The 23256-nt window shown below is 32.1% G+C and overlaps 1 protein-coding gene across 2 annotated transcripts in view; it reads left to right on the top strand.

The window, feature by feature from the left end:
* Window positions 1–23256, top strand: part of LOC128991654 (GTPase-activating Rap/Ran-GAP domain-like protein 3) — a 395113-nt gene that overhangs the window by 95240 nt on the left and 276617 nt on the right. For both annotated transcript variants that reach the window (XM_054414733.1, XM_054414732.1), the window contains exon 2: window positions 16596–16898. In XM_054414733.1, coding sequence (XP_054270708.1) covers window positions 16663–16898 — 236 coding nt within the window. In that variant the 5' untranslated portion in view covers window positions 16596–16662. The remainder of the gene's footprint in view (window positions 1–16595; window positions 16899–23256) is intronic.

Genomic DNA, 23256 nt, shown 5'->3' with positions numbered 1-23256 from the left:
TACTCTTTTTAACCGTACAGATAATTTAAAACCGTGTTGGATGATATGGGTCATGGGAGTTAAAAACTCCCATATCAACACTTGCATATTTCCTGAAATTAAAAAGCCTATTGTTAAAGAGAAACAATAGTTTGTGGATTTTCCGAGTGGCTGCCTTCAATTTTGGTATTCTTTCTGCTAAACAACTGAACCGAGAGCAGCTCTCGAATCACAAAGAATACATATCATGTTTAATGGTTTCGCTCGAATTCATCTACTAAAATAAAAAAAGTCAATTTCTTTAAATAAAATATAACAGATCAAGAATTAAATTATATTGAACCTTTTGTAACTTGATTCATTGATAAAACAATAGGTGTATAAATGCAAATACGAATAGGTATGTTTGTATTTGCTGAGGTATTTTGTAGTTTACAGAGTGTTAAAAGCTTTACTTCTTTGAAGAAATCCAAAAAAACTACGTCCCCTATGAATAAAGTTGTAATTTAAATGACATAATGGTGTAATAACCGTCGATGTATATACAGGAAGGAAAAAGGTCCCTGGATGGTTAAATATTTCAAAATGGCATAAAGGTAAAGTAGTTAAAATTGTATTCTAATAATAAATGCCTTTATTTTGAAGTACATATCAACCTATGCCTACAATGAAGATCTCTTCTGACACCTATTGAGCCGCCTAAGAAATGTAGCACATCACTGAATAATTTATTAAAATGATTTTAATACCCAGGAACTGTGTACCAAGTTTTGAAGCTTTGCGTTTGTTACGTTTCCAAAAACTCAATCGTCCCAGAAATTGTTTCCAACATGTATAGTCCAACATGAATAAAGTTATTCATGGTAATAAATTTATTTTAGGCTCTTCGTTTCATTACGAAAAAGAATCATTCACCTATTGGGTCTGAAGATGATAAGAGTGTCCAATCGAAATCGATCATCACTTACCATCTTTTATATGTATTTACCGTCTTGTGATTAAACATTACAAGTGTAAATATATTATTAATAGTGTTGTTAGACGTATAATTTGTTTTTTTTGTTTTTTTTTTAAGAATCACAAGGACATTTTATCTTCGTTAAACTCTTTATTCAAAATAAATACCTATAAAAAATTTGATCGTGTCAGCCATACTTCGATGGCAGTCATGGAACACAGTCCATGAAAAAGATTTAAACTAGTTTCCTCTTTACACTCTGTACAGTTCTTATCAAAAATAAGTTAAATTGTATACCTAAAAAAATATCTAAATGTAACCCTTACAAATCATGTATAAGCTAGTGTCAACTAGCTATGTTCAACATATAACACCATATTTATACCAATATTGGTACTGGTTTTGCTCAGGATTAGGTGATATATAAAATAATGTCTTGAGAACCAACACAATGTCTAAAACTACTCTCTTATATTGCACAAGAATGCCTGTTAAAAGCCAAAACATTGCTCAGTAACTTCAGTACTTTACTTGAGTTGTCTTCTGTGCTTCACTGGATAGCTGGTATTAATTTGAGGATAAAGCTTTTATTTACTTTAGAAAATGAAAAATATACAATATTTTGTTGCGAAAACGTTTTGCAAACATAACTTTACTCACATAAAACCGCCTTAAATATCTTCATAATAAGACACATGTAATTATGTAACATTATTATTACAAAAAACAAATTCAATAGTTAAAAATAAAAATTAACTATGTGTATACAATAGCTCTATATGGTTATGTGTACAGGGTAACAAAGGTCAATAAATAAATTCTGGAAAAATAACTAGCCAAAGTTAATTTATGTGAATTCCACATATAAATGCTGTATTATTGGTACAGGTTATCAATTTTCCTACATTTTCAAAAGATGTCATTTCACTGTAAAGAGAATAAGTTATACAATAACAAGAGAATAGAATTTTTTGGTGATGAATATTGATAAGGACTCTTAAAAATAATTGTTTCTACATAAATCATTGAGTAATCAATTTAAATTTAAAGTTTATAAAATATATAATATCTTTAAAATCAGATCTATAATATCAGCCTTTAATACTTGAAATATGGCCCATAATAAAAAGACCATAAGCTTAGATTCCTAACATACATCATTTCAAACAGTATTAGAAACATTTATGTTTATAGAAATACAGTATATGTAAAAAAATGGGTTGATTATATGAAATGGTAAACATTAACACTTTTAAAACTTTTAAACTCGTTACAAGTATGCATATCTTATGAATTTGTTGTTATACTTTATTTGGTATACAAATTTTAGTTACAATCAGTTGTCTAAATATCATAGTATAGACACATCGTCTATGAATTAAATTATAGACATCTGGAAGAGCTTCTCGAGGATAGAAGGAATAACAATCAATATCACAATAGTTCAGATCATTTAAAACAGAGCTGCTAAAAAATAAATACCTCATTCATTTACTGTTTGTCAAGAAATAAATTTGACAAAACTTTTGATAAATGAAAAAAAAAACATGGAAGTCTCAATTTATGTTATTCCTCAAAAACATGAAAGTCTCAATTTATGTTATTCCTCAAAAAAATTTGTTTCATAGACAAAAAGAGACAAGTGAACATCCGCAATGTTATTTTACTGTCAAAAACTGCTTGATAAGTACTTGACAAACAGAGATTGTCATATGCACAATAGATTGATTTGATTTGGTAATTCACATTAGAGGAATTATAATAAGTGGTATACACTACGACTACATGCATGCGAAAGGTAAATTTCATCGTAATGATACCATGTTTGCTCATTATGGTAATGTTATAAGGAAATGTTTGGGGGTTTCGTATGTTATCTTTCCAATGAAAGCTTTCCAATGAAAGAGTTATAACCGAAATACTTATTGGCTGTTTATTTTTTCCAATGATACTTCATTACAGCTACCTTTTTTACATTGACAACAGTATACTTTGCGAATCGTGGCTAGCCCCTGTTATAACTGATTACCTACTGGCCCAAGCATATATGCAAATAATCATGTTCTTGAAGATACTTGATTTTACAAAATATTGTTCCGAATCTTAGGAGTACACTTCGAATAAGCCATGGTGTTAATGATAATAAGAGATAGCATGCACGAACTTATGACTAGCCATTTACATGGACGCCCCAATATTAAAGGACTAGTAGGCCTGCAATGGCAACCTCACACAGCTACTACTACCCGTATAATGGCGTAATACACGTTTGTTTCTTTAATTTATTATCAGACTAACATAACGCGTTGGTGTATAATTTAATTAACACAGGTATGCACACTCATGTACGATCCTAGTTCATCAACATTATGTAATAATGTAACAATAATTAATAAATTAACATTATCAAACTTCACCTTTTTTACTCGAGAAGTAACTAAAACGATACTGTACAAGGAAAATGTTTTGTGTAATTAAGTGAGTTAAAACGTTATATTGTCATTTTTTGTCGTATTTTGCCAATGATTTAGGTATACATGAAATGTGTAACTAAATATGGTATAATTTTACGTTATTGATCCTATGTAAACAAATAGTAAACAATTATTTTATTATAGTTTTAAAGCATAGAATATTGTTTGTATCGTCAAACGTGTTGATATTTGTCTTAATATTCAAATACGAAACCGTCGCAGCTATGATTTCCTAGAGGAATATGAAATAACAATTTCCTGTAAGACTTTACAAGGTTTACTTGTATTTCACAAGGAAATGTCCGGAATGAAAAGAAATTTCCCGGGGGTGCCATTAATCTCTGCTCCTTTTGAAAGATAAAAAGGTTTGTCGTCATGAAATAATACTTGAGAAATATATAAATAAAAGTCAACTTTAAATTGAACAATTATCTATTACGTTGTGGTAAACATACATTATCGAGTGTCTTATAAAAAAAATGCGAGTTGCCTTACTTACAATACCTAAACAAAGCCTTACTAGTAATACAAAACGTATGAATGTTTAGTGTAGTTGGTGATCAGTTTTCTAGTGATTGTATAATATTTTATGGATTTCCCCGTCGAGTGGATGCCATTTATCTTGAAACTTCTTCTCTTAATATTTAATTGGAAACATTAAATCTATAAATTAAAAAGTATCGGGTTTTCTGAGTTAAGTTTGGCTTTTCTTTTCCGAGTTAGTTTGGCTCTTCTACCCAACCGATGTTTATAATTTTGGTCTTAATAATTAACGTAATTAAAGTTACGCATGCACAGATTTTCCATCAACTGTCATCGTGAATTTATCTACTGTATTACTCGACCGAAAACATAATTTTCTTTAGAATTCCAAGATGTATTTCACCAGTTCTAATTACAGAATCCTGTATGTTTTGTTCTAAGAACCTTCATTGCCATGCCAGCTTTGAATTACGAACCACCTATAAAAAAAAATATATAGTTATTTATCATCGATTGATAGGTAAATTGTATTGCTTGAAACCTCAACTGTAACTGTTGATTTCGACAGAGGTAGTACATAGTATAAGTATTAAATATGTTTTATTTTAATCAGGGAGCATACTTACCTTTTTCAACCGGTACAAATAGAATCAAATTTAATTGTAGAATACAGTTTTTACCATGATTTTGCGTTAGTGTGATTTATTTATTTCTTTGACAAAATTTTTATGTTTTATTTACTAACTTCCTAATTGTTTGTCTGAAAAGCAACGCTCTTAATTGCCCTAAATAACGACCAAACTTCCATTGTTGTGTTGACACTAATGACTAACAGCTGATTAATGTTACTTCCGCAGAGGTAAAACTAAGTTAAATTAGCTGTTTTATTTTATTAGATGACATTAATGAATGAAAATTGTGTTTTCATAAAATAAATTATACAACATCACTATGTATCAACAATTTTCCTACTAACAGATAGTTCGTTAGTAGAATAACGAATAATATAAATAAATAATAATAATAATATAATGATAATACAATAATATAAATAAACCACCCTTCACCGTAACTAGCTGTAAATAACAGCTGCAAGGTTTACAAACGAACTAAGGTTCAACTAATTTCTAAGTAAAATTAACTAAAACTAAATGTACAAATTTTTCTGAAAGTTAAAACCTATTTCAATAATTCCAATATGATACTTTTATTTGCTTTCAAGTAATTATGAGGCTGTTATTTTTATTCCATAGGGTGTTTAAAGTTAAATAATGCAAAGACTTAAAAGTATACAGGTGGGCTGCAATAGACCGAGAACATATTTTCTTAGCTAGAATGATCAAAATCATTCCAAGAATATTTTTCGCAATACTTGATTTAGTCAAAACAGATTAGTTTATAAGTTTTCCAAATTAAGCAAGCAAATTACTACTTAAATATTTACTGTGGGTACAACTTGTAGTTTTTATAAATTTACATTTCTGAAAACAAATCAAAGTATTTGCATTTTATTTTGCTTAATATAATGCCCTGACATACTTTTGGGGGTGGGGGAACGAGCTGGTCTAGTAGTTAGAGCGCGGGACTTCAATCTCTGAGGTCCCGGGTTCAAATCCCGCAAAATCACGTATGGATTTTGTCTAAGTGATAATGCCGCAACCCCTAGGTTTAGCCTGAAGTTACGTGAAGAAAACCAAGTACGTGCCTAGCGTCTTCCGACAAAAAACGTACTTTTGGGGACTTATAAAACAATCTGTATATTATTTCTCAAATATAATCATACAAATTTTAATTTAAACTTCAAATTTTGTGTATCTTGATACACAAGAGAAATAAAGTTAAGCTAGATACAAAAGCTTACAATCTTGAGTGTTTGGTAACTTGAACTTGTCTCTTTAATTAAACCGAATGTCAGCTTGAAACTTAAACACTCCACAATTCACCGTACGTCCTAAGTTACCTTGGAAACGCAAAGGTGTAAAATATTTGTTTCAGTTCGTCACTCACATTTTAAACTATAAGTTTGTTTTATTGAAAAATAATACCTGCTTCTTACTTTATTTCTTGCTATATTAAGTCTATTTAGAAACGTAAAATCAACAGTTACAATATTATTCTTTGTATAATTTGCGTTTGTGTTAAAAAATGTATAGTTGTGCACGTTACTCCACTACTGGACAGTTTAGGTTATAAACCAGCAAGTAAAAAGTCCTTAAATTTTGTTAGCATACCACCTGGAACTTAAATCAGTCCTTTTAAAGCAGCTTTACAACTTGCAACAAAACTGTTTATTTACATAGGTTATTTTATTGGTTATGTGTATATTTTCAATGTTTTATTTAACGTTTACAAAGTAAAAATAGAACCTTTTGGTGTGAATATCAACAACACTGCTCACAAACTTTAAAACAAAAGAAAAAACACTATTTTCTTTTGTAAGATTAAGTTGAAAGGGGGTCACGGATGCCTAAGTTACATAAAGCTGACAAAAGTGCAGTTTTCTCAAGACTCATTAAAGATAGAAGCTTGATTTTTGTTTTGATTTGAAGAAGACATAATTTTCTAACTTTTAACACAAGGGCTTTTTGTCATGTCTATCATAAATATTTTTCTACACATTTTAAGAATTTCTTTTAACCTCATTTTACATTAAATTTCATTGGTTCTATTAACTTTTGTTCGTATTTTAATCGCTTCTTAATTTATAATAATGTAAAAACTATAAAAACCAACATAAGCCAGCATAAGAAATATCATAGAAGTGTTAGGCATAAACCAAGTTATCGATTAAATTTTAAGACTTTCTGGTATACGCCTCATATCAACACTTAAGTGCTGTGGTTATGTTATAAACTGTAGGCAAAGTTACACTGGTTAATTTGTAGCTATTAAGGCTTAGTGTAACAGTTTTGCATTCAAAATATAAACCTACATTCTTTGTAAGTTAACGTTAAACTTTGGAGATTGTATTGTAGCAGGTTTTGCAACATTTCATATCGTATTCTACAGCCTACTCGAAGGTTGGCTTGTTAAGTCGAGTTCCGAGGGTAAAGTAAATCACCCGGAAAATTCCCAAGTAGTTTGTGGAAACTTTTTGCTTTTCTTTTCAGTTGTGTTAGGTTAACTCAAGCAATATCCTAAAACCTCTCTTACAAAAACTTTCGGACTTCTACAATGCTGATTAACTTTCATGTGGACTTATATCAAATGTAAGTTTGCTAAAACATACCCCAAAACTTTCTAAGGTCACAATTTGTATATGAATTATTGCTATTTACCTTTATTCTTTTCATCAAGGACATTTTTTGTAAAGTTCCAAATATGGTTTATTATGCTTAAAAAGTAACGTTATAGTAAAGACCATAAATATTAGAACGGAAATTGTATGGGTCATAAACATAAACACAAACATATGATGTTCTTGGCCTGAAAGTGAAGGTGTTTTTATTATTATTTAAATGGAACTGTAAAACAACTTAAAAAACCAGCTGTTCTGGCTTTTAGTATAGACATTAGGAACAATGACGTCATTTGTTCATGATTATGATCCATACCGTTTCTGTGCTAATATTTGTGAGGAAAACCATTAGTCTAAGTTTTATCTTATTAACATCTCATCTACGTCACTTGTTAAGAATCAGCAGTTTTTAATCAAGGGCGACATTTTATTCGACACAAATTAAGGTCAGTCGGTGTCTGCTTAATAGAAAAGGATATTACATTAACATTTTATACAATATGGAATAGACAACTTAAATTTGAAATTTTGTTTGTAATCACTACTTTTTACTTTGCTAGGAAATAATATTTTTTATAATTATATTTTAAAAAGGAATGTAAATGGAGGTGTAGACTTTTTTATTGTTCGTAAGTTTAAAAGATCACAATAGTTTATAATTTTTTGAGGCAATTGTTATTTATTTTAGAGTAAGATAGTCACTTGTTAACATATCACATTATAGCAGTACAAAAATAAGTATCATGTGTTTCTTTTAAACATTATACTTTGTATTTGTTTAAAATTACGTTTTGCACCTACATTTTGTTGTTGATAGAGTTGAGAGTGAAGAAAACACCCTCCTTGAAAATATGTGACGTGATGTATTTGGACTATAAAGATAAGAACGGGAACCAAGTTGGAAGGGGTGGTTCACTTTCCTTAGCTGGAAACCAGGAAAAGAATGAGCCATTTTCCCTATCTAGAAAAAGGATATATTCCATGCGTATTACTTAAAGCGCAATTTGTGAGGCAAGAATACTAAAATAGTTAATTGTGTAACTTGTGTGCGAAATGGCGCACTTTGCACTCGCGTTACACACTATATTTTTCCTACAGTTACAATAAAGCATATAAATAATTAGTCTTTCAAACACTATAGAACACGTTTTTAGGTTAGTTTTAATTCAAGTGTTGAACGAAAATAGAATGTTAACACGAAACAACAGGTTGAGTCGTAGTATCAATACCCAAAGGCTGTAAAACGCTGAACCAGCTGATCGTAGTCGTAGTATCTATAAGGTATCATGCCAACAGATAAGAATAATTTCGTCACATAAAACTTATGTGACTAAGTAAATAAAAAATTTATTGTATTACCACTAATTACAGAACATAGTTTTTTTCATTAAGGGGTTCAATATTGTAAAATATATCATTTGAATAGCTGTATAGCATTTACAGATGTTTATGTGCTTTGGCTATATAACAGCATGTATTTAAGTATAGTATGGTGTTATAATAGTTCTTTACTATTTTATAGAAATTTTCAAAAGTACTTTTGTTTCGTTGGAATAATTTATTAGCCTAATTTTCGTAGCTTTAACATCGTAGCTTTAAAAGCTTAGGTGGCCTCAGAGACTGAAATTACACAAATTAAGCCTTATCAGTTGTAGAACCTTCTAAAATCTTTTCCATAGACAATATCTCAAAGATTCACGATGTTAGATTGAACAGCTTAGAAATGCCTGCAGAACGAACATATTTTCTTTCACAAAAATGAATTAAATAATTAAATCATATAAATGTTTTGCCCCTAATGTCATTAGCTGTTCCTGTTAAGAAAACACGGTGATTTATTACGTAATGTTTTGCTCTGACAATTCTCTAAGCTCAAATTTACACCGAAATTAATTATTCGTCTACGATGAACTGTTCTTGTACTGCACTCTGAAACGTGAATGGAATACATTGTTAAATACAACTGCAAACAGACTAATGGTGTAACGTTGATTACGGAACTAAGATAAATTTTGTACCTAATATATTTGTTAAATAATATTTTTTTTCTGTTTATGCTATATAATATGACATTGCCTTCTTACACAGGTAATGAAACGATGCTTGCATCTTTTTTTTCCAGGTCCTAGCCTACTTTCAATCTCCTGTTGTCAGAATGTTTTTCAGGTTAATACAAATCTCAAAGGTGCATAGATACGATAAATGTTTTTGATGCCAATATGACGATTTCTTTTATTAAGTTCAGTTTTGGAGGTGTTGATGTTTTCCTATTTGAGAAATTACGGTTTTATATTTAAACCATAAAATCTGTTGCACTTTTTTTCCTTTTCATGATGGGAAACTTCGCAACAATCGCTTAGGTAGGTAAAAACGTGATACTTGTAGAACAATAATTCTTAAAAATTGTTGTCAATAACATAATTTGTTTTTAAAATTTTTTTAAATATTCCAGGTTTTTCATTTTATTTACTTTGTAACCTAATTTAGTAAATACAATAAATTGTTAAATGGGGTACAGTATCTATGTGATGTTAAATGCATAGTTTTTTGTGATAAATTCATTCTGTGAGCAATGTAAATGTTTTATTTCTCATACGATAAACATGGAAAAATGTCCTTAAAAACTTTATATTGTAAATATTTTACATTTCCAATGTTTACATTAAAGACAGAAGTCAATATTATGGTAATTCCGTAATCAAGAGAAACAATTTTCAATTGTTATTGTAACAATTAGTACAGGTGTAAGAATGCCGCTTCCACTCATCTTACTACAGAACCCACATGGCGTTGGAAGAATTGTGTCTTGTCTTACGTTCATCTTTTCGAAGTGTTTTGCTGCCAAGACTTATAACAGAATTAGCAAAACATTACGAAAGGACGATCGTGGGACATGCATCTCTCAGTTGAAACTACAAGCGCTCAGTTGAAACTCAAAGTGCTCAGTTGAAACTACAAGCGCTCAGTTGAAACTAGAAGCGCTCAGTTGAATACAAATGCTCAGTTGAAATTACAAGCCCTCAGTTGAAACTACAAGTGCTCAGTTGAAACTACTTGCTCTAAGAAGAAACTGCAAGTGCTCAGTTGATACTACAAGCTCTCAGTTGAAACTGCAAGTGCTCAGTTGAAACTATAAGTGCTCAGTTAAAACTACAAGTGCTCAGTAGAAACTACAAGTGCTCAGTTGATCCTATAATCGCTCAGTAGAAACTATAAGTAGTCGATCTACAAGCGCTCAGTTGAAACTACAAGTGATCTGTTGAAACTACAAGTGCTCAGTAGAAACTACAAGCGCTCAGTTGATCCTATAATCACTCAGTAGAAACTATAAGTAGTCAATCAACAAGCGCTCAGTTGAAACTACAAGCATTTAGTAGAACCTATAAATAGTCCATCTACAAGCACTCAGTTGAAACTATAAGCTCTCAGTAGAAACTACAAGCGCTCAGATGAAACTTCTAGTGATCAATCTAAAAGCGCTCCAATGAAACACCACAAATTGCACTTTTTTCAAGATTAACCCACTGTACCACTTACGATGTTACAGTAATCACTGATTAAATTACTCTTCGATTGGTTCAGGATTGATCTGTACTGTTTGTGTTTTGTTTTGGTAGTCTGTAGTAATCATAAGATTGGGAAATTTGGAGAATTTTCGTTGTTTGTATACAACTATAAAATATGTTACTTGTTACTTTGAATAACTTCTTGATCAGCATCGTACGTGTTATTAAATTACCTGAAAGTACAAAGATTCGTCAAATAACACGCGCAATAATATATTTACACTTACAGTGTTTACTCACAAGACGGTAAATATATATATATATATATATATATACTTATGTAAATATATTAGGATAGTTTAGATTTAGTGACTTGAGTTAGTTTGAAAACCATGTATTATGAAACTCGCTCGTAAATAAAGGCATTATTATTATTTTTTTTATTATTTATTTATTTATGGTAAATGGTGATCGATTTCGATTGGAAACTCCAATCATCATCAGACCCAATAGGCGAATGACAAGAATCCAACAGTAGCCAAAAGTATAAGGGACGCCATTAGGATTCCTAATGGCCATAGGAATCCTAATGGCGTCCCTTATACTATTGGCTACTGTTAGATTCTTGTCATTCGCCTATTTGATCTGATCTGATTGGAGTGTCCAATCGAAATCGATCACTAATCACCACTTTTTATATGTATTTACCATCTTTCCTGTTACCATTGTTGCTCTGCTCCTGCCATAGATTTAAGTTGGTTGTTAAGTTTGCTGTTAAAATGCATGTTGTTACCACAAAGGCTTCTTGAATCCAAATTGTAAATTGGTGATCTTGCCGTTGGAATAAATAAATAAATAAATCTTGTGAGTAAACAGTATAAGATTAAATATACTATTACAAATGTTTTTGACGTATTTTTGTACTTTTAGAAAAATAATTATTTTCCTAAAGTACGTTCAGAACTCCTTCAATATATAATATAACGTATTGTTGATTAATCTCGTTTAATGTCTAAATAGTTTCACAAAGACACACCATTTTTACAGGGTTGACATGCTGACATTATGATACAATATTGAAAGATTGAGATTTTCAATATTCAAGATTGACTTCTTACTTAAGAAACATCTGTTTACTAACAAGTTGATAGTTTAATTTCATGGATATAGCAGATACAAAACAATAACATACCACTATAATATTGTTTATATAAGCTATCTTTAGTGTCTAATTGTAAATGTTGTATTTTTTTTAAAGATTTATCAACATGTATGTCATTAGGTAAGAAATTCAGGTGATTGTGGTTATTTTGAGTAAAAAAATCTTATATACATCACATGGTCATAAACTTTCTGACTAAACCATAGGGGTTTATTAAATTAAACTTGGCACATTGCAATTGTTTGATTTTTTTTATATAAATAGCAAGTCGAGCGCATTGCTTTCTCAAAAAATCACAAATTTGTTATTTAACCAATTTTATTAAAAATTAAACAATTCGCCAAAACGACATAACCCTAAGATGGTTTCACTCTCACCAAGGATCATAATCAAGTTGCCAAACCCTGTATTTTGCGGTAATGTAGTTATCTAATGCGTATTCCTCGTCGCGTGTAAGCCTGCAGCTCTTTCGCCTACTTTGTAACAAAGTTACAGCTTTAATGTAAAACCTTTGTTTCGTTTTGGTTCCATAACTAAATAACTTTTTCCGTTTTTGACAGGCATCATTATATAAGTACAGGGGCAAGGTTTTTTGTATTTTAAACTGGGTTTACTGGAGTATTTAATTGAATAGTTTGATTAGGTTTTCAGTGAATACCACCACCAGCTGTTTATTTTGTTGGAACTATTTTTTTTTTGTCATACCACAGCAAAACAGCTGTTTTTATTTTATAGAAGAATTGTGGGTATAAGCATGGTATAAGGTAGTTGATTTTCTCTCTAGGGAATTAAAACTAGCTGTTACCAACTTCAATAATTGTAAGTAGTCGGAAGAATTGAAAGTATTTATGATTTTGTCAATAAATTGTGGCTTATTGTTGCATTATTGCCCATAGTTCGATTTACCATTGGTATAATGTATACTGACACAATCGTAATAGGCGAAACTATTGAATCATTTACTAAACAGCTACTCATTTGCATAAGCAAAATTGAAAACATGTTTGAAGTTGTTTTGAGAAGCTATCTTTACACAAGTATGTTCGTTTGCAACTTAGTGTGCAATATTACGGGAAATGGGCAACGGTCGTCATTGTACTAACGTCCTTGTGATAGAATATAAGCTACCCCTTTATTTTGGTGTTTATCTAGGCTATATTGAATTTTATATGGTATTTTTGACGTTTTTCGAGAGGAAACGGTCCAAATCTCGGTATTGTTTCTATCTTAAGTTAGACTTTTGTTAGATAGCATCATCACCTGATAGTCCAACGACAAATGACATCATGGTCTGGTAACAATACCGCTTTGAATCGAACCAGCGACCTTCAGATTTTTAGAAGAACGCTATAACCACCCGGCTACTTTATATTGTCCATAATCCAAAATGCTGTGCATCGAAGTTCTTAAATTAATTTTTAAAAGGTAGGCTATTAGTTTTTCTCGGGATAAAACCGGATACCTTCTTCTTGTCAGACGGTAACTATAACTATATAAGGTGGCTTAGTCACCTAGTTATATATATTTTTCATCGAATTATTATTTCGTTAGCCTCTGTTGGCAGGGTCGTTAAAATTCAATCATCACTTCTCTGGCCAATCGATGGGACTGAAGCGTGGAGTATTGCGATAACAATATTGGTGGCCTGAAGTATTTTTATATTGCATTACTTCTTATCCAATCGGTGGATTTTCTCTCCTTTAATTAGGATTGTTTAGGAGAGATTTCACTGGTAAAATAATTTAGGTCAAATTTAGTTTTCGGATTGATTATCTACGACACACACAGTTTGGAATTTGTATTTAAATAAAATATTAAGCTATAAGTATGTAATATTCAATTTCAACGGTTAGAAACCAATAGCAACATAGACTAAACATCTTAAGCTGGAGTTTGTTTGTTTGTTTGTTTGTTTATACGGTAAACACCATTTTTACAGACAATAATCATGAGATTCAAGTTACAAGATAAATATTTATAAGTATATATAAGCCAGATACAGATTCATCTTGCTAAGTAAACATGCATAACGTTTTTAGAAAAATAACGATACCAGTAACCAAATCTAGATAATAATTGATAAATATTTTAATATAATAACAGTTCAATAGTTAATGTGTTGATATGCACGGATAATTGGTTGATTATATATTAACTGCAGCGTTAATACTTATTGTGGTTTATTGATTGAGATATTAACACAGTTTTCTGGAGCATTTTTTTTATACGAATGAATATTCGCAAACGGATACTTATAACGAAATGATTTTGAAGTTAGACAGCCTTGCTTGCACTTAAAAATTATTTTGTTTACTAAGATTGACTTTTCAACTTTTTCCTGACTTTTTAGCACGTCGAGCAATTATTAGAAATATTTTTGTACGAATATATTAAAACCAATTAATTTTATGGTATTTTTATCAAAATAACAAATCTCTCCTTCATTTCAATACTATTTGTGTTTTTATAGCAGTGAACATAATAGTAAAACATTCACTATGCTATTTTAATCTTTGTGAGAAACCGCTTACTTATCACAACAAACATTTAGGGAATGTTTTAAAGGTTTTGGCCACGAAACATCCAACTAACTCGCTCACCAAATATTTAAGAAATTTTAATAAACGTTAACATCAAAATTCAAAATTCCTCTTTCATCACAGTCCATTATAATGAGCCTAGACGTGGCTCGGCGAGTTTCTGATTGTGCGACAAAGGTCTTGGGTTGGGAGTTTAGAGAGAGCGGCTAGAGCTCGGCTGGACACCTAGAGATTAAACACAAGAGACCATGAATTGGGGGGGGGGTGTGCTGGACGGTGGGGGTAATTGTGGGGGGTTGTGGGGGGGGGTCGAGGATATAAACACCCACTTAACCACCACACCTGAACTACTTCCCCTCCTCCACAAAACAATACACCGTAATACCGCAGCTACATTATTTTTTAACTTGGCCCCTAACCACCCTTTTTGTTCACGTGTATCAAAAATACTTTAGTTGTAGGCGCTAGTTTTGTCTTGCATGAAAGTTGCTTTTGGGTTCGAGGCATTCTAAATAGTGTAACATTAGTATATTACTTTTATATGTAGCCTGGGCCACAGTATGAGTATTTTGAGGATGTGAAAGATTGATTTTGAATAAATAACACGATTGTTGTATTGTAGACTAAGATCTCTTTAGCCAGGGCCGTTCATAAACAAAATGCACAAGTATAGTTTTGGGTCCAGATTCGAAATATCAAAAGTATACAACAGTACTTTTCTTGGGATCAAAATCAAAATCAAAATTTTATTGGACCATTCAACATTAATCTCAGAGATCGAACCGCTGGTCATCTTAACAAACGGCGAACACAGAGAATCAGAAATATACAAAAACGAACTCGCATTTGAAAATAAACGTACAAGTAAATAGCTCAATTCTGAGATCTTGTAGGAATTTTAGCGTTTAATTAACACCATAAATATTTCCATTACATATACAGATACTCTAAACGTAAGTAAGTTCAAATATACTGGTCTATTGCATTTTACATTCATCTATTCCAAACAAATTGATTGTCAATATTGCTAAAAGTAATTATTTAAAGTCCACAAAAGACTTATATCCCTCACGGGCAAATAATTATGTGGACAAATATGAATTACCAATGAAGAAGAACATTAGTTTACGGTTAAAAAAATAATTTTCATTTAAATAAGTGTAAATAAATTAGGTGTTGTTCGGTTGGTAACACTTGCGTAAGTGACATGTGTTTTCATAAACACATTCCATATATCATCGTTTTCTATCGTCGTAAATCATAATTTACTTCAAGCACTTTTACATTTTGTCGAGTTGAGTTTTAAGGAAAATCCATCACTCACATTCTCGTATCTGTCCAACACAGACATGCTACAGATATTAACCAACATTCACGAATGTTTGTTTTAATTTTTGTGGTTTACTATCATGTAATTTGTTATAACCCTTTTTCAATGAATTGTCGAGCTAATTATGATGCAAATGGAATACAAAAAGCAGTAGTAAAACACCACGTTCTAGGTTTAACAAAGGTTGTAATAAGAAATAACTCTGCTATTAAACGTTGTTCAACAATTAAATTTGTGAAACATAATCTTAGTTATTAGAGTGTGTCATGCTATTTTGAAAACATGTCATTTCTGAATTGAAAATCTAACCAAGATACGAATTTTTACGAGCTTAGTACAAAGTATTCGGTGTTATGTTTTGTTTACTGTAAGATTACATAGTTTATTTTTTATTTATTTTGTCCCACCTTCACACACTATATAGGTTCTAGCCCGGAACTGTTTTACACATTAATTCAGGCTAGTCCTAGGGCATTATGACAAAGATAAAATCCATTGGTGATTGTTGGGACTTGAACCCGGGACCTATGGCACCGAAGCCTCTAGCTCTACCACTAGACCAGCTTGATCCCCTATGTACATAGTATTCATAAAAAAATCAACTGTGAACGAGCAAACTTATGTAATGTAAACGCTAAAATTCCAATGTTGATCTTTATAAATATGTAGCTATTCGCAAGTTTACGTCTCCTGCCTTAGCTACATACAACGTTTTTGATATGCAGCCTTTGGTTCACAATACCTGGCTCTGGCTCTTATGGTTTTAAAACCAGTGGAGTAGTGTTAATCAAACTCACGGACAGTATACTAAATCATTTCTTCTAGGAAATTAATAGCAGGCCTTAAACGTTTATATAATACATTTACATAATTCATAACCAATTTTACTGCAGCAAATACCATTTCCAAACATATCATTCCACAGGTTTTTGGTGAAGTGATTCAAAACAATACAGTGATGTGATAGTAAACATCAAGTGTAAGGGAGAACAATGTTAAAGTCAGTGTTGTGCAAGTCCGGCTCCTCCCTAGATCTCTCGTCCCTAGGGGAGGGGGAGCAGGAGAGGGAGGTCCCAAGGGAAGGGAAGCTGCGCAGGGTGTTTACCACGCATGCGCGTCGCCGTTCTCGCACCAAGAAGGACGCAGGGGTCGCCAACTTCAACCTCAGTCGGATGATGAAAGAACCGCTGCGAGTCGTGCATTCTGTACCCCTCAGCTACTCTAATGGGTAAGTTTCTTTATATCTTTGTTAAGTGTTAAATTCATGTTAAATCTGTTTGCTAGGTAATAGGTAATGAGAATTCACATAGTTCATTCAATAAAAAAACTCAATTGATGTGTGTTGAAGGCCCAGTGGTTGCCCTTGGGGTGGTTTATTGTCCGTTTGACAATGGTCTGGATCTGAAGGGTTTTTTCCACATTCTTCATGAGGCCTATTAGGTCGGTCTATAGATTAGATTCTTTCTCATCAGCATCGTCCAACTGCTGTTGAAGAATCTGCAGTTCAGAGAACAGTCCAAGGTTCCTTTATGGGATGCCTTCCATAGTTTCCTGAAAATAATGAATTGGAGTTAACGACAGCACCATTTACATGCTTCCATGTTCCACAACAGTCCCTATTTCTTTTGTTAAAAGAAGATCCTAGAGGATCTATATGTACTTGAAGAGGGAGTTGTGATGTCCACACCCCTTTTGCTGGTGTCAATATCTGGCCCTTGGAGCTAACCTCGAAAGGTTCTTCTCCAGTACCATTCTCGTGTCTTTCTCATCCGAGCTGATATTAAAGTTGTGATGAGGCGAGGTTTGTAGCAAGGACGGAATTTTTAGCGTATCGTGTGGGAAGAGACGGAACGGAAACACTCAAGAACGTCGGTATGCCCTCAAGGACAAACCCCTATCTCAGTTTCCGGGGGTTGATTTCCGTTTGCCCAGCACTGGATAAATGACATGTCCATCTCAATGCAAATGCCGACCTCTGCATCCTTGCGCAATTCCTGACAAAGGCCTGAAGTGGCTGGCTCCTCACGACCCACTGAGAATACCCATCGGGCAGTGTAGAGCACACATCAACTGATCAACCCCTGCAACTCAACAGGGGAACTCCCAAAGACTCCCAGTGAATGCGTCGAGCACCCTAGTAGCCTCTTACGACAAGCCAGGGACGGCTGCGGTCCTATTCTAACCCGGTACCACACGGGTGACAGCAATGTCAGAACGTGGTATTATAGTTATATTACTCCGAAATAACTTCTTGATTAACTTTAACGTGTTTTTTAATCATACAATTTTAATAAAATGCGTCATTCATTTTTTATACCATCTACACTATCAATTTACTTATAAAGTACATATTTATAAGACCATTGATAGGGACCTAAATTTACAATCTGAATTATTTTCCTTTTTTTGTGGTTGTTTAACTATATAAAAAATACAAATCAGTCTAAACATTAACGCATTCTGCTATTAATATATGGTTTCATGTAATTCATATCAGATTATCATGCATTTTGTTACCTAATTTTACACATGTCCTCACAGTTTGTTTTAGTCAATAATAGCTGTTTATCCTTGAAAACACACTGTTTGAGAAACAACAATTCATGTAGTACAATGAAACATATGAAAGTTTACGATAAATTCAATCTCTGATATTACTTGAGAACATTTCTGTTTGGGTTCCTGTTGCCAAAGGAGGAAGAGTTTTAATGAAATCGTGTTTTATTTCCAGACTTTTCTCCTAAAGTATAAATAACTTCCAAATCCGTCTTTACTTTAGTTGCTTCATTCATTTCAGGTCTTGCTAAAAACTAAATATTAGTCAGCACGCATAAGCATTGCACATTTGTTTATAATTATTTTATTAAATTAATTATTTATTTTACCAGCATGAGTAATGGAGATTTCATTTAAGAGAGGAGATTTCCTTAGCATAAGGTGGTTAAGCCTTTCAGAATTTGTTTACGTATCTGTTAAATGATAAGTTGAAGTATTTATTTAGAAAAATAATCAGTGACACTCAACTTGTGAAGAAGTGTTTTAAAGCTTTGCATGACTTCCAAGGTCTATACATCACAGTAACTTATAAGTATTTTTATTGATAAACGTTATAATCTAAAAAAAGTAATTCTCCTTATGATACCTATTTTCTTAATGGTAAAAGTAAGGGGCTGACTCAATCAAGAGGAAAATATTATTTTTAAGTAATTATAGTTTACCAAAGGCTAATTGGTTCCTCACAATATAAAATATCTTCAATAATTATCTCTTATGCCGAACCTACTGCCTATTTTAAGAGTGTTATTAAAAGTATGATAGGTTTTTTTGCTTTCTTACAAACACAAAGCTCCTGCGCCAGGAGGACATCACTAAGTTCGCAAATAATGGTATTAACAACCCGGTAATTAGCGTAGAATTAGTTTGCTGAATTCAAAGGCACAATTAGGCAGAGCATAATAGGTTAAATGGTCTTAAACAATAGGGCTTAAGTCCGTCAGTCTTGTTAGCACAATTCACCATTCATCAGGTAAAGCAGTGTTTAGGATTGATCTCTCAATAATCATAAAATTATAAAGTTTTAAACACAGCGATTCTCGCTGATTGCTAAGTTTTTTTTACATTTTTAATTTTGTTTGATTACTATTATGTTACTCTGGTCTACAAAAACACAAATCGCAGTAAAGAAGTTTAAGTACTAAATAATACGTAATGATAATCAAGTGTACTACTTTAAATTCAAAATCATTTCTAGTATTGATCAACCAATAAAAAAATAACACAATGAAGACAATGTTTTTGTACCCTATAAAAAATATAGATCTTTTCCGACCATTTATTTAATTTTACAACAAAATTGTATTAGTATTTTCCCTAAATAGTTTTGCAACAACACTAATAATATTATATCATAACTAACTTTGGAAACAGTGAATTTTCCAGTACACCCTGCATATTAAGAGGAAGTTTCTGAATCTACAGCTAAACATCCTAAAGTCTTTTCGGGTTTCTATCAATTACATTAAGTAATCCTTCATATTTTGACATTACTTTATTAGAAAATTAAATTGAATTTATTTGATCTTATAGCTTATAGGAGTGATTTTAGAACCATGTTTATGTGTTTACCCCCAATAAATTATATTGTCAGAGACTTTAGGTATTTTATGTGATAAATACTCTTCTTTTAGATAACTCTGATCAACAATATGTTTCTTTGTAGAGTATTTCTTTCTTTGTAAGCATTTTTCCGCTGCAATTTCTAAAAGCGGAAATTAAAGAGCACAGAACAGGTAGATAACAAATGAACTGTCAGTCTGTCCTAGCATTGTTACCAACTGTTGAATACATAATGATTTTAACACGAAAACGTCATGTTTGTAACCCTGCATTTGGTAGTGACACAACCTTCCGTTGTATCTATAGTGAATATGCAGACGCGCTGACGCTTTGTTATAATGTTTTAATAGACAATGTTGGCTATCTTCTATTACCTATCAATTAAAACAATATTTAGTTCAGTTACTGAATAACTGTTAAACCTTTGGCTGTTTTATACAGTAAAAGTTATTTCTTGACCAAAACTCACCTAATAATCAGTCGTTCCAAAAATGATGCCACTCTGATTATTTTTTTAATGTATTTTCTCATGTATTTATAAAGGTTGGCTCATAAAGTAAAATTGATACAGGTTTAAACAACTTCCAATTAATAATACACACAAAATATATTTTTTTACGAATAGAAAAACAGCTTGATCACAATAAATAAGCTTATATTCACAAATGGTTATGTAATCATTCAGCAATATGCGATTGCATTGGAGTTGAGTAATTACCTAAATTTGAGTAGTAAAAGTTTAGTTATAAACGTATATTTAACCTGATCCGCTAAACTGATGAATATTAGCATTGATTTGTTAATCAAATCTCTTAAGCTGTGCAAGTAATATAAATATCACCAATTAGTATTTGCAGCGCACTGATTTCAATAATAATTACATTTGAGAACGTGATATATCGAGACCGTATTATATGCTGAAAATTACAATTGCACATATCTCTAAAGCCAGTAAAATTAAAGATTGTATAGATTCCTTATAACTGCGTATATTAAACCAAATCCAATATTGGTTTTTGTTTTGCATTATTAGATTAGGTGTTTATAAACATTTCAAACAAGACTTCAAACTCAATTCAGAATACGACAAACCTTTGCGAACATGATAACGAGAAGTTGGAGTGATAAAGACAAGTCGGAATTGATTTTGACCACGAAATGAGTTTCTACCACACAACTAACTAGCTTTTTAACCACAACTGTAAACAGTTTTTCTGTACTCTTTTTACACCAGAAGTCTTTGTTTACAGTAAGGGACCCGTAAAGTCAGCTGGAATACGGTAAACCAACTGGTCTGTTTTTCAATAAAACCCATCAGTGCTATGCTGTCGTCGAATTTACCACCCCCTCCTCAGCATGTATAACTCGTCCAAATATCCGAAAATATTCCGTAGTACCGAAATATGTACCGAATTATGTTCTGTAGTACCGATATATGTGCCGAAGTATGTTCCGTAGTATCGAAATATTCCGTTATTTTGATTCACTTGATTTACGTCCACCTTTATGTAATTTAGAATATTTATCCACTTATGAACTCATTAATGACAAAAGATGCATTACGTTAGAGAAAAGGTGCAATTTCTACTTGAAATAATAAGTCTAAATGAATTACCTCAAATCTGCTGCCTAATAAATCTAAACACAGGTATGAGTTAAGGTGTTCTTTGTTCAAAGTTGCAAAATGACCAAAATATTAGTGAGGTTGTGTTAGTTTATATGTCTAAATTTGCAAAAAGATAATATACAACTTGTTGCTGGAAGTATGACGATAATCGTTCACAAATCACCCAGGAAGGTGTTTACCTACATAAAACACTTCCCGGCCGCACAATTTTTATTTCAGTTGCGGGTTTTCAATACAGACAAAATGAGAGTAAAAAACTAAAAATTATAAAATTTTTTTATATTTTAAAGTTAAACTGTCATAACCTAACCTAACCAACCAAACTTGCTGATAATATACAAATATATAAGATAAAACTATAATGAAGATTTACTAATCTAAAAAATAGTTCTGTTCATAAAATAAAATAATAAATGCCTCAAATTCTAACAAAATAAGTATAGTTAAAAAGTAATCTCATTCTAAACAAAATCTTTGACAAAAAGTTACAGTTACTGGAGGGATATGATCTGGTTAACTCTTGTACACTAGCCGAATACTCTATTCATTACGCTAAGAACACCGATGGCTACACTTCGTATCGTTGCGGTTATGGTGTTCCCTCAAGAGAAGAGAGTGACGTCACGCCATAAGAGCCAATAGAATGTTCTCATTTCATCCGTATCGAAAACCCGCAGCTGAAATAAAAATTTTGATTCCCATCCTTAAAGCATAATATACTATTTTACAAAATACAACCAGACACGAGTCTTGATAGTTTACGAATGGTCAATTATTTTAACAAACGTTTATAGTGCACGAATGGTCTTGTATTTCTTTTTAAAATTAACAGTCTTGATTATGAATTGGTTGTGTATGGTAAAGTTGGTTAACTTTCAATACTGTAGTACTGATCAGAACCAATACAGCTTTAATTTAACACGGTGAATTACTACACACAGAGTAACTATGACGTTAACCAGATGGCTTTACCACGCTAATCAAAAATCCAAACTGTAAGCACTCAAAATAGCGTCACTAATGCAGGATCACTTATGACACCATCTCTCCCACTGATGGTCATTTTACATGATATGTTTACCAAGAACCACTTATGATACAACCCTCCAATTGGTAGATCCATGTTCAGTTTAGCTTCACGTTTGCAACAACATACATTTCGGTAAACCGTTTACAAGATAACTTTACAAATACAGAAGCAATCATGGCATAACGACTGAACAGTTAGTATTATCGTTTATTACAATATTATTGGGATAGCAAAAGAAAAGTTAACCTTTATTCGACTAACATTCGTTTTATACTTAAATGTAAAATTGTCACGTAAGTTGTCATAGAAACATTTTTTCACAAATCGCAACCAAAATTACTTGTGTCTTCAACCATGGTAAGGATTCAAAGAAAGCGAAAAACTCTACAAGACTCACCGTTGAAGAGAGAAAGAAGAAAATGTGCCAAACACCCGAAGATGTGTAACGCAAAAACTGTAAAGAGGCGACAGAAACATTATAAGATTAGCAGGAGAGATAACAGATCGGTCAGAAAGTATGGCAAAACACGTGGCAGGAGGGTGAAAAAAACACTGGATCATTGGTGCTATAGCAGCGGCGGGCCCGCCAAAAATAGACCAACGCGCGGGAAAGAACCACGGAAACAACCCCCAGGCTGCGGCGTCGGGTGTTTATAGGAGTTAAAATGTTTCAATAAACAGTTTTCAAGTTTGGTTCAGTTCTTCCTCAAAGATCACTAAAACGATTCAGAGTACAAGGCTTCTATTTTTATTTATAGATTAGATTAAGTTGTGTTTGACTAGATCTAGACATCACAATCATTTAGGTTCTGG

This window comes from Macrosteles quadrilineatus, unplaced genomic scaffold, assembly GCF_028750875.1.
Source record: "Macrosteles quadrilineatus isolate MER2022 unplaced genomic scaffold, UCM_ALF_1.0 Scaffold_4__1_contigs__length_99947679, whole genome shotgun sequence".
Taxonomy (NCBI): Eukaryota; Metazoa; Arthropoda; class Insecta; order Hemiptera; family Cicadellidae; genus Macrosteles; species Macrosteles quadrilineatus.
Note: the sequence above shows the minus strand (reverse complement) of the source record. Positions and strands in the feature narration are given on the sequence as shown.